The sequence below is a fragment of the Homarus americanus genome, unplaced genomic scaffold (genome assembly GCF_018991925.1).
Source record: "Homarus americanus isolate GMGI-L3 unplaced genomic scaffold, GMGI_Hamer_2.0 scaffold21914, whole genome shotgun sequence".
In the NCBI taxonomy this organism is placed as follows: domain Eukaryota; kingdom Metazoa; phylum Arthropoda; class Malacostraca; order Decapoda; family Nephropidae; genus Homarus; species Homarus americanus.
The window spans coordinates 1,682,259-1,694,988 of record NW_024719665.1 but is presented as its reverse complement, the minus strand read 5'-3'; the positions used below and the strand labels follow the sequence as shown (position 1 = coordinate 1,694,988).

Here is a 12,730-nt window from a genome sequence, read left to right as displayed (position 1 = left end):
ATTTTCATTGTTTGCCCATTTTATGATGTTGTATCAAAGTAATATTGCTAAAAGTAGTGTAGTTGTGTTGTAGTGTAGTATTACTGGAAAATAATGCGATGATTATGATATAAATGTACCGTATTTACTTGCTCTACCAAACACAAAGAAAGTCAGACAGCCTGGCGACAGACTGTGTGTGTTGCCGAGCACTTTTATGAAAAATAATGCAAATAAAATATTCTAAATGAATTATCTATAGGAAATAAGTATTATGATCAGTAAATATATGCATTACTGGCCATCCCGGACACAAAGGCAAGCAGAAAATGCATAGTGACGAGTGCTAGCCGTCAAAACAACACTGTCCCCTTACCTCCCTCACCACTGCGGCCCTAGGGAAGTTTCTAGAGGGTCTATATATAGTTTTTCTTGCTTCTTTTTTATTGTTTTATCATTTAAAAAGGTTACAAATAATTTTTGGAAAAATTTATTTTTCTTGATTTACCCTGTGTGGGGGATACGGCCAGCGGCACCCTAGCCCGCGGTGTAGGGTTTAAAACTACCCTTAGACATTCTTGGGTACATCCACAAATAATCAAGGTCCGCGAATTAAAAATCCAGGAATTGTCAGTTCGTAAGTCAGGAACCCCCTGTATTCAAAAATCTCTCATAAGTGGAAATTTTACCAAATAAAGTACAGTCAGATTTGCAAATACCTGTACACGGATTGCCGCCGGAAGAATATTTATTCAAATCACGCGTGACACCACACACTGCCCGCCACACCACACACACACACACATCGCCCGCCACGCCACCCTGCGTTCCCTGAGTCAGTCAGTCTCGCTGTAACCACGCTTGTGTTAACATCAGCATTGTAGTTGCTACCCACATTTACCATGGTCCCCAAGAGAGCATCAAAGAAATAACGCTGGAGAAATTGGGGGAGATAACCAGGTATATTGAGGCACTGAAAAACCTGGCCTCCATGGTGCGTGCCTTGAAATTCATGTGAGGGATGGATGATGTTTTTGCTTCATACAAAAACATCATGGAAGAGATGAAAAGAAAGAGACGACAACTCCCCATCACCATGTTCTTTGATCGCTGAAGGAGAGATACAACACCATCCCTCACTGGCGGCAGTGAGGAAGCAGCTGAACCCACCGTCGTCCCCACTTCACCACCCGTTATGGAATGACCCCCCTCCTGTCGCTGAGGATAGGTACGGTACAGTAAAGTGAAATTTTTATATCTTTTTCTATAACTTTTCTTGCCATGTTTATTGTTTGTAAAAATGCACAGCACAGTACAGTTCAGTACTGTACATAGGAAGTGGAGGTACAGTTATTCACAAAACATTTGTGTTTGTTGTCAGCAGAAGTGACGATGTGGAGGCGGAAGGATAGAGCGGGGACGAGTGGTGATGCTCTGGAGGCGGAAGCAGGGACGAATGGAGATGCCAGCCAGTACATTATTAATTGTTTTTATAGCTCTTTTTGCATTTTAATATTAAATAAAGTGTTTGTAAACATGTACATAGTGTTTATCTTTACTTGAATAAGGACATGGGGGGGCCAGGGGTGTTTTTTTTTGGGGGGGGCAGCAAAAATATGCGGATTCCTAACATTCGAGGGTATCTCTATTACCTAACCCCCGCGTATGTTAAGGGCCGACTGTATTACGAAAATTGCAACAGTTTACTGTAAATATCACAATACAATATTTTGAAATATTTCATATTTTGAAATGTTAAAAAATATTACAAAATTTCTAATACTGTATATAATTCATAACAGCAAAACATTATGAATTATGAGTAATTTCGAATTTGGGGGGTTATGAATTATGGTTTTTTGACTGTATTAATATACAGTATCTATACAAACATTATTTTGTGTGTGTGTGTGTGTGTGTGTGTGTGTGTGTGTGTGTTACAAGAAATCTGTGTACAGAGTACAGGAACTAGGGATTTCATGTAATCCTCAAAATGTTCTGGAATTTCTTGTAATTGCTGGGACTGCTAGCTAACCTAACGTGGTTAATGCTTAGATTAGTTTTTCAAAGTATAATATAAACAAATTATGTATTTACCCTATGGATGGACTGTGTGTGTTGTGTGCGTTGATCAGCAGCAGTACTGATTCGGGAGGGCAGGTCAACTAGGCGTTGGATCTCTATGCTGTCTCCTGGGCCCATGTGACTGATGTGATTGAAATTAGTGGGTCCTGATATCAGTTTGCTGCGTCTATCGGTTCTGAAAAATGGAAAAACAGATGTAGTCTCAAATAAATATTCTTACATTGTACAATCAACAGTTACTGAATAAAGCACCCAGCTGTATAAACCTGGCGTGACAAGCACCAGGACACTAACACTATTAGTTATAAATAGAAAATGACTGTTGTGTATTCAAATAATTTTGAGTCAATGTATACTGTTGGTATAACCTATTATGACATATCACAAAGTGCAATCTTTTCCAACAAACGAGATTTCATAAGTTCATAAAATGCAACTTGTCAAGTCATATCGTTCTTAAAAGTTTGATGAATAAACATTAAAAGCCATAAGTTTATTAAAAAAAAAGACAAAGCTAATTTATTTAGTCATGCTATACTAGTTACCACAACATGTGAAACAACACTGCCAAAAAATACAAGTATGTACAGTAAACCTATACATAACACACAACACCACAAATACTAAAACAATCACAAGGATCTCCAGTAGCTGACTGACACTAAACACATAAATATTAACTAAGACATTCAAATATTAGTAAATGCAAATACACAGTAATATATACAAAAATAAAAGTAGAATCTACATTTAAGTCAAAAGTTTAATATTTGCATATCTTATAGGATATTAAAACTTAATAAGTACTGCCGCAGGGTATGATAAAGATGTCACTACTGCAGTCAGGTCTTTGAGAACTCTCACTGCCCAATTATGACACACCAAACCACGTGGCGAAAAATGCCATTATTGCCGCCATAAGCTATAGTAAACTACTGATAGGTAAGAACTATACAATGGTCTGCTGACACACCAGCTGCTGGCCAAACACCAAGAGGGATTAGTGTGGCTGATGGACATGGCACACAAGTAGGTTACCATGGGTTGCTGGTGGTGCTCAACTGGCGGGTGAGAGAGGCAGGCAACGGCTGCACCAGCTGTAACATGCGGCTCTCCAGCTGCCTCAACCGCCTGGCCGACCACATGCCACAACCAGTCATTACATAACAGTTATTATGAAGCTAACACAAGCTACCTATAATGTGCCATTTATTGCACATAGCTAAAACTATTGTAGTGTATATATGAAGGTTCAAACAAATAAAATTTGATTTATTTCTTTGCAAAATTTTACCTTCAGCCACTGAATACAAATAGAAGTACTGTAAACTCTAATGGCTATTGAACAGAAAACTATCTAAACAAAAAACTTTTACATTTAGTATTAAAACTGAACCAATGCTGGTCAAAAATATTTGTTACTTACTGAGCTGATGAGATTAGTAACACAATTGGGGGACTAATTCATGAATAGCATTTTAGCTCGTTTCATCGTATGCTCACTTATGTACTAAGAATAAAATTAAGGGACTAATCCTGAAATCCCATTTTATAATGAGCAAGGATCAGGGCATCATATATTTGCATTGGAAAATTTTTGGGTTTAATCCCCAGGGTTCCCAGGAGTCCTCCACTTGTGTGACTGAGCTATACTCCACAAACCCAGCAACAAACTAGATAATGTGTCTTCCAGTTCAACCACAGCCCCCATAAATAGAAAACAGCTCTGAAGAACCTGCTGTCTGAAGACCTGTGTGTTCATTTGCTGTGCCATGCAAATGCATCCCATGACCCAAACAGGTTACTAACTCTTATACTGCAACATGCCTCATACAAGAATTTTTTTTGAATCTGCAGGCAAATTTTAGCATTTATACACATATCACATGTCCCAGTAGACCTCCTCACTCTACCCACACCTCAACAGGGTATTCAATTGCCTTTGTCATCACAAAAGATGCTCATTCATTGACATTTGTGCAGTCTGCCCTTGCTACCCCTTAGCTTCCTACTCTCCCCTAGTCAATCAGCCCCCACACACCACCAGGGTTGAGCAATTTAATCCAAGTTCCTTCAGCTTTTCTTAATATGACAGATTCCTTAACATTGGGAGTTATTTTGTTGCTCTTCTCTGTATTTTCTCAATTTTATCAATGCCTTTCCTTAGGTATGGACACCCAATTCTCCAATGCTTCTAACAGGTTAGTTAGACATGATCTTCCATTGTCGACATTGTTATTACAGTGACCCCTCGTTTAACGAACACCTCGGTTAACGTAATTTCGATTAACGAACTGCCTTCCATAAGGATCTTCAATTCGGTTAACGAAAAAAAATTCGGTTAACGAAGTTCTTACGAACCGACCTCAACATGTTTTTGCTTGCACTGACCAGGCAACCAGCTTTAGTATCAGTCCGCCAATACATTAATCGGTTCTAGGGCTTAAATTCCTTACTATTTTAGTAAATATCAAGAAGTTTATACTATTCAATAATTTTAAAAGTTTAATATTCAATTTTTTAGTCATTTTAACAATTATTGAACATAACTGAAGGTAAAGTGACTAGTTTAATGCGCGGCATCCAGCCTCTTAACACAGCAAACAGGAGTTAGTCTCTCTCTGTTTTCACTGGATGTAACATCTTGCTTGAGACTCTCTTCAACTAAACGCTTTTTTTCTGTGTTTCCAAGCAAATTATTGGTCATTTTGAAATATATTTTACATATTGACAATATATAATGCAGTGCAGTGTTGATTTAAAGAAAATAATCTTGAATTACACCAAGAGATCTAAAATTTTATGGGTGAAATGGCACCATGGGGTGACTTCTCTTCCACCCCAATGCCTTCTCTTTTTCCTTCTCCTCCACCCCCATTCTAAATCCCATCATCATCATCATCCAGGAGCCTTCTACATACACACCTCAAAGTAAGTGAACTTTTCTACCATTTTTGTTGAATTTAGGAAATTTTCGGTGAGCTGGAACCAATTACCCAAAAACCCATTGAAACAATGGTTTCGGTTAACGAACGACCTTCTGGAACGGATTGAGTTCGTTAACGGAGGGGTCACTGTATTCCACTCTTGGTTAAGTGTTCCAATATTAATTCTCTTGATTTTTTCCATTACCTTTACCACCTGCAAAGTTAACGATATATGTGTATAATTTTCTGGTAACTCTTCATTCCCTGCTGTTACAACTGCAATTTTTCAGTTTACAGGTAATTTACCTTCTTTAAGAGACCTATTGAAAAGTATTGTCAGTGATCTTATTAATTCTGTTCCAGCCTCTTGCAATATTCTAGGATGTATGTTGTCTGGTCATATATATATATATATATATATATATATATATATATATATATATATATATATATATATATATATATATATATATATATATATATATATATATATATATATATATATATATATATATATATATATATATATATATATATATATATATATATATATATATGCTACAGTGACCCTCGGTTAACGTAACTCAATTCAGTTCAGCAAGAAGGTCGTTAACTGAGAAACCATTGTTTCAATGGGTTTTTGGGTAATTGGTTCCAGCTCACCGAAAATTTCCTAAATTCAACAAAAATGGTAGAAAAGTTCACTTACTTTGAGGTGTGTATGTAGAAGGCTCCTGGATGATGATGATGATGATGATGGGAATTACAATGGGGGGTGGAGGAGAAGGAAGAAGAGAAGGCATTGGGGTGGAAGAGAAGTCACCCCATGGCACCATTGCACCCATAAAATTTTAGTTCTCTTGGTGTATTTCAAGATTATTTTCTTTAAATCAACACTGCACTGCATTATATATTGTCAATATGTAAAATATATTTCAAAATGACCAATAATTTGCTTGGAAACACAGAAAAAAAGCGTTTAGTTGAAGAGAGTCTCAAGCAAGATGTTACCTCCAGTGAAAACAGAGAGAGACTAACGCCTGTTTGCTGTGTTAAGAGGCTGGATGCTGCGCTTTAAACTAGTCACTTTACCTTCAATTATATTCAATAATTGTTAAAATGACTAAAAAATTGAATATTAAACTTTTAAAATTATTGAATAGTATAAACTTCTTGATATTTACTAAAATAGTTAGGAATTTAAGCCCTAGAACCGATTAATGTATTGGCGGACTGATACTAAAGCTGGTTGCCCGGCCAGTGCAAGCGAAAACATGTTGAGGTCGGTTCGTAAGAAATTCGTTAACCGAATTTTGTTCGTTAACCGAATTGAAGATCCTTATGGAAGGCAGTTCGTTAACCGAAATTTCGTTAACCGAGGCGTTCGTTAAACGAGGGGTCACTGTATATATATATAGTCTTAAATTTTGTAAAAAAAAATTGCAAATTTAGACTATATACAGTAACTGTATGTACAGAGTCCACCCCTTCCCATATAACCCTAAAGATAGGTCCAGCATGTATTCAAGAAAGAAACATGCAGCAAGCATGAGTGGGACAGGTGGGAGGCTCTCTCCTCATGGAAGTCTCTGTACAAGAGAAGAGGAGTCAAATAAACACCTAGTATTTTAGAGAGAGCTCATCTAAGTACAAATCCTCATCGTGACACAATTTAGACAGCAATGTGCATAATTGACTTGTGGCTTGAACTATTTGACCTCTGACCTATTTTTACACAATTTAAATTGCACGGCACCACCTATGCCACTGGAATTGCAATGGGCAGAACCTTCACTTAACCCTTAAGCCCCGGTTAGGGTGCTGCTGGCAACCCCCCCGCCCCCCCATGGGAATAAATCGAGAAAAAATCTTTTTTCCAAAACTAGTAATAATAATAAAAAAATAGTGGCGAGAATAGGCGGATGTTCTGGGACGTCACCCAGGGAGTGCTGATCGGACATTCAGGAATGTCACCCGGGGCCTAAGGGTTAAAACACACTGCTAAGAGCTTTGAATAATTTTCTTCTAATTTGTCAGGTCATCCTAAGCCAACAATCAACTCACTTTTCAAGTTTTATGTAAATCAATAAAATTGCCTTTAAAATTTTTACAAATTTACCAATATACACTCATGTGCAAACACACACACACACACAAGAGTGACACACTAACAAATGCAAAAAAATGTGGCAAGTACAAAGACATACAAAAGAGAGACACGCACACACACAGTATAGTATACAGACACAGTGTGACACAAACAAAATTGTAACACACATACCGTACACAATGTTTTTTTTACACTACTCCGCTTACCCTCTGGGTGAATAAAAATAGGTTTTCACCACAGCAGAATTTAAAGCTTTGTAACAGAAAATCAAGTAGAAGAAAATTCACATTATGATCTAAAGGTCAAACTATACAGAACAGCAACTAGAAACTATAATTAGTTGTACTATATATCCCTTTGGGTACTGAATTCAACTGAAGTTGTTAGAAGCTTCATGGTGGTTGGATCAATGGTATGACTTTCGGTCATGGTCAGTAAAAAATGTCCCACTTGGCTCTTATGTTCAACAACTATCATGCATCAATTTTTCATATTTTCTGGAGTACCACACAAAACAGCAGTAGAGTGAACAATAGTCACATAAAATCTCAAATTATCTGCTTTATTTCTAAATGTATATGTACAGTATTTATGCCATGTCTCAGCCTCAAGCATTTGTGTTCCTGATGCTAACCAGTACTTCCTGACCATTTTCACCTATCTGATCACTCTCTAGGAGGGGAACTCTTACAGGGAACAGGTTCTGCAGTAAGATAATATGGAATAAATATTATACAGGCATGGGACAGTTAATCCAGTGTCCCGATATCTGGAACTCTCCAAAAACTGGATGTGTTCTGGAACAAATTATTTAAAATGAGCACCGAAATTAAACCCTGAGCCGAGTGAGTATACTGTACAGTACTGTATTTCCAACCATTCCCCATTTGTGAGCTATATGTTATGTTTATTTTTCAACTTGTAATTTCAGTTGAAAGTGGGTTTCATAGGCGTGACTGCCCATTAGGGACAGTGCGTGAACAGATGTTTTTGAAGTGAAAACAGTGAGAAGAATTGCCCCTATTTCAAGTATTTCCACAATCCAACTTCTTGAATCACCCTTCTTAATGCAACATTGACAGGAAGGTGACTAAAAGCTTTAACCAAGACCCAGCTCTGGACCAAAACCATTATCCACACCAAAGTGGGAAGCAAAGGCTTCTACACTTGCATCAAAACCCTCGAATCTGACGAAAGAGCATAGTAGCCCCATCTAGATGCCGAGTATCGTAATCACCTCCTTAAGTTTATTAACTTCAGCCTAATTATACATCTCCAGAAAAAAGGGCACGTTTCCACAGTAAACTGACGATGTAGTGGGATCAGTTCGATATCACAAACTATCATCAAGTACTGCATCACAAGTCTGAGACTCTTACAAGTAATTGAGTTCAAGGTACAATAAACATCAATAACTTGACAATTTATGTGACTGTTCCCCACATGAAGCAACCCTCAGGAAATACCTGAAATCGAAGGATTATCATCACACCCCTGGGCTATATTAGGGTTATTTTTTTTAACTCTTAAGAAAAATATTCACACTCCATCCAAAATGTCAAAAACCTACAGGAATTTTTTCACTTTACTCGAAGTGATTTCTGTCTCGTCCAAGGGTAAATGCAATAAGCAAATGTCAGGATCACAATAATATGTAAATAAATAAACTACTGTACTTATGTACATCCATGTTGCAAGAGAAACAAGCAAGTACAGTGCATCCTCGTATAATGTCATTTAACGTCACGGGAGTCCGATACTACGTCGTTTTGCGTCGTTACGGACTACTTTCTACAGCACATCACCCACTCTTGTCTGGCCGCGCTACACTCTCTCGACTCGGCGCGCTGCCCTCACTCGCGGAACGTCACACAGCGTCCCCAAGTGACGCCAAGCCAGTCTCTGTTACGACTTCACATCATTCGTGCGTGCTTAAGTGCTTTTGCTCCAATACTGTACTATAACCATTCAAAATGGCTTCTAAGCGCCCATCAAGTGCTACTGATGCTAATGTAGTGAAGAGGCAACCCCATTACCCTTGCTACGAAAATGGATGTATTAACCCGATTTGAAAAAGGGGAACCTGCTGTGGACATAGCCGCTGTGCTTGGTATAACCCCCACAACGGTGCGTACTCTCCGGACCAACGCTGACAAGATTAAGGTTAGTGCTGGAAGTGGTACTACTCTCAGTACAACTAAAACAACTCGTACTAGAAGTACTGTGATAGAAAAAGTGGGAAAATATGCACGCTATGTGGATGGAGGACCAGAACCAACGCAATGCACCTGTGAGCCTTATGGTTATCCAACATAAGGACAGATCCTTGTTTGATGAAGTAAAGGAAGAAGAGGGTGAAGGATCGAAGGAAGAGACCTTTACAGCCAGCCGAGGCTGGTTTCAACGATTTAAACGCAGGTATAACTTCCACAATAATAAGTTGACTGGTGAAGCTGCCAGTTCAGATACGGTTGCTGCAGAGACATTCCCGCCAGAATTCAAAAGGATTATCCAGGAAGGAGGATACTCATCGAAGCAAGTCTTCAATGTGGATGAGACTGGTCTCTTTTGGAAGAGGATGCCTGAGAGGACCTTTATCTCCAAGGAGGAGAAAAGAGCGCCAGGTTTTAAAGCGACAAAAGACTGCTTGACGCTGCTGCTTGGCGTGAGCGTTGCCGGTGACTTCAAGCTGAAGCAGTTGTTGATTTCTCGCACAGCTAACCCACGGGCCATGAAAGGTTACTCTAAGGATCACCTTCCTGTCACTTACAAGGCAAAAAAAAAAGGCATGAATAACCAGCGCCATATTTAACCAATGGTTAAATGTGTACGCAGTCCTTGCAATGAAAGAATACTGTGTCATGGAGAACATTGACTTCAAAATTCTTCAGATTGTTGACAATGCTCCAGCTCATCCTCCCAATCTCAACGACTTGCATGACAGTGTAAAATTTTTATTTCTGCCTCCAAACACGACAGCACTGATGCAGCCTATGGACCAAGGCGTCATCGCCGCATTCAAGGCGTATTATTTACGCCATACCATGGCCCAGCTGCTCAAGGCTACAGATGGAGAAAACAAACCCACGATCCGAGAATATTGGCGTGGCTTCAACATTCTTCATGCAATTGACAACATTGGCAAGGCATGGGAAGAGGTTTCAGAAAGTTGCCCGAGTGGTGTGTGGGGAAAAATGTGGCCCGAGTGCATCAACAGTTTTACGGGATTCACGGACTTAGTCCCAGCTGTGAATAGGGATATCCTCAGCTTTTGCTTGCTAGACATACAAGCTTTGATGAGCTGGAATCAGAGGATATTGAGGACTTCCTGGCATCCCATACAGAAGAGCTCACCGACGAAAATCTGCAACAACTGACAGAACACAGTCCCGTTGAAGATGACGATGACGAAGAACCTCAACGAACGCCAACTTCCAAGAGGATGAGAAAATCGTTCAACATGTTCCAGCAAGCAATGCAAATCCTTCTAGATGACGACCCAAACTGAGAACGTAGCTCAAAGGTACAACACAGCATTGACGACAGTCTTGGTTGTTACACCGAGATCTATAAGGAGAAGAAAAAGAGTAGCACCAAGCAGTCAACACTGGATTCATTTGTGTGTCGCAGGACGGCAGAAGCAGCTTCTTCACAACAGCTGGCAGCCGAGGAGGAACAAACAACAATGGAGGAGGAGCAAACTTCAACGGAGGAGGAACCCCTGTCAGCGCAGGAGGAGGAAGAGGCAGCCGCAGTCTCAGTGACCTGCCACCCTCCTCCTTTCCTGCCAGCCTCCGCTCCCGCCATCTGCCTCCTCCGCTTCACTTCCCACCACACTCATTCCACCACCTCCACCCATCGGTGAGTACCAACACAAACTTAATAGTTATATATCTATATACTATTTTCTATAGAAATGGCAATGATTTTCTGTACATGTAATGTTTTTCATGGGGCAAAGGGAGGCTCAGGAACGAAATTCCGTATTTTATCTATTTCTTATGGGGAAAATTGATCCGCTTTATGTCGTTTCGTATAACCTCGCGTTTATAGAAACGTAATCCCGACGTTAAGCGAGGACTTACTGTATGTATTAATCATAAATACAGCTTTAAGTACATTATGACATACACTCTAATTATTCCTTTCTGAAGTATTATACTTAAAACTTGAGTTGGTGGGCCATAGAGTTACCTACTGATAATGCCCCACCAGGGAGTTGCCCTGACTGATGGAGGGAGTCAATCAGTCTAGATCTAAAGATCAAATGGTTCTCACTGAACGATCCAACCCAATCTTATCTATTTATTAGATACTCTGAATGTCCTCTGTATGTCCTTTCTTAAAGATTCACAAGACATATCAGCACATAATAACCTCTCAAAGGGGATTGTTAAGTGCAGGTTCATCTATTCTAAGGGCAGAAACCCAGTGTGCTCCTTATACTATCATCTAAAATAAAATTTCCTGTGTAGAAGTATGTAATTGGATTACAAGAATAGGTTTCTGTACCCTTCCTGGTATTGTCCCATGCTAGTTCAACTCAACACTGAGTTGTTAGCAAACATAAGAGCACTTTTTACATTGCAAGTGCATGTTTTCCTTGCTACACAAATGCTTTGCATGAGGATTCCATTAATAACTGTTCAAGTGCTAAGAATATAAGATCCACTTTGCTTCTTCCAGGGCAAACAATTGCAGAGCATGAAACTGAAGTTGGAACTTGATTTTAACACTTGAAATTCCAATATGACATCACATTCATCAGACTTCCAACTGTTAGTAGTGACTGCTACTTCTAATAGTACCCCAATTTCATTGGTTATGGTAGTAATGTAGAAGTTTTTCTCTTATTTGGTAGTACAGTACTGTAATTTCTATGAAAACAAACCAACTCTACCAGACAAATTCTTCGAAAGGTTAACCACACTAGCATTTAATGTTTTGGGTGTGTGTGGGGAGGCAGGGGGGGGTTAATAATTTTATAAAAAGAAAGACCAAGTAAGATTATTACTATCTTGGCAAAATATAATCTTCACAGCAGGAATTCCTGATAAATATTCAGTGTAATATAGTTAATTATAAGCTTTACTATTACCATGTCACAGAAATGATATCCAACCCCAGAAAAATCTACTGCTTGAGTCAAAGATGCTCTAGCACTGAAGTTAGGTCCTCGCTGTGTACCAGAACACTAAAAAATATAAAAGGAAGAGTCATTACAAACGGTATGACATCCATCCATTATTCTGAGCATTATATATAATAATACAGAAGCCTATTGCAAAATTCTACAATTCTAATGAATAGAAAAGAAAGGGGGGAGGGGGAAGAATTTCTAAAATGAAAATTTACACAAGGTTCACAAAACTAATTTTCTGTACTTGCAGCCACCTTCAGGGTCTTGTATTATTTCTATAATAATACTGTACAGTTCAGTACAGGTATATGAAAGACTATCAGTCTTCAAAAGTAATGACTAATTAAAGAACAGGAAAGAAATGAGTGAAAAGCAAAATGTCAACCTCTATCAATTTTTTTTTTAATTTACTTCCATCAAGGTTCTCCATAATAAAAAAGTATATATGCCCTGTATAAAGTTCCTGGCATGACATATAGAGCACGTGAA

General features: G+C 38.8%; 1 protein-coding gene across 1 annotated transcript in view; it reads right to left on the bottom strand.

Moving 5' to 3' along the window:
• Positions 1–12,730, bottom strand: part of LOC121860208 (serine/threonine-protein kinase Genghis Khan-like) — a 79,583-nt gene that overhangs the window by 9,962 nt on the left and 56,891 nt on the right. The window contains 1 exon segment of the mRNA XM_042357288.1: positions 2,077–2,239. Coding sequence (XP_042213222.1) covers positions 2,077–2,239 — 163 coding nt within the window.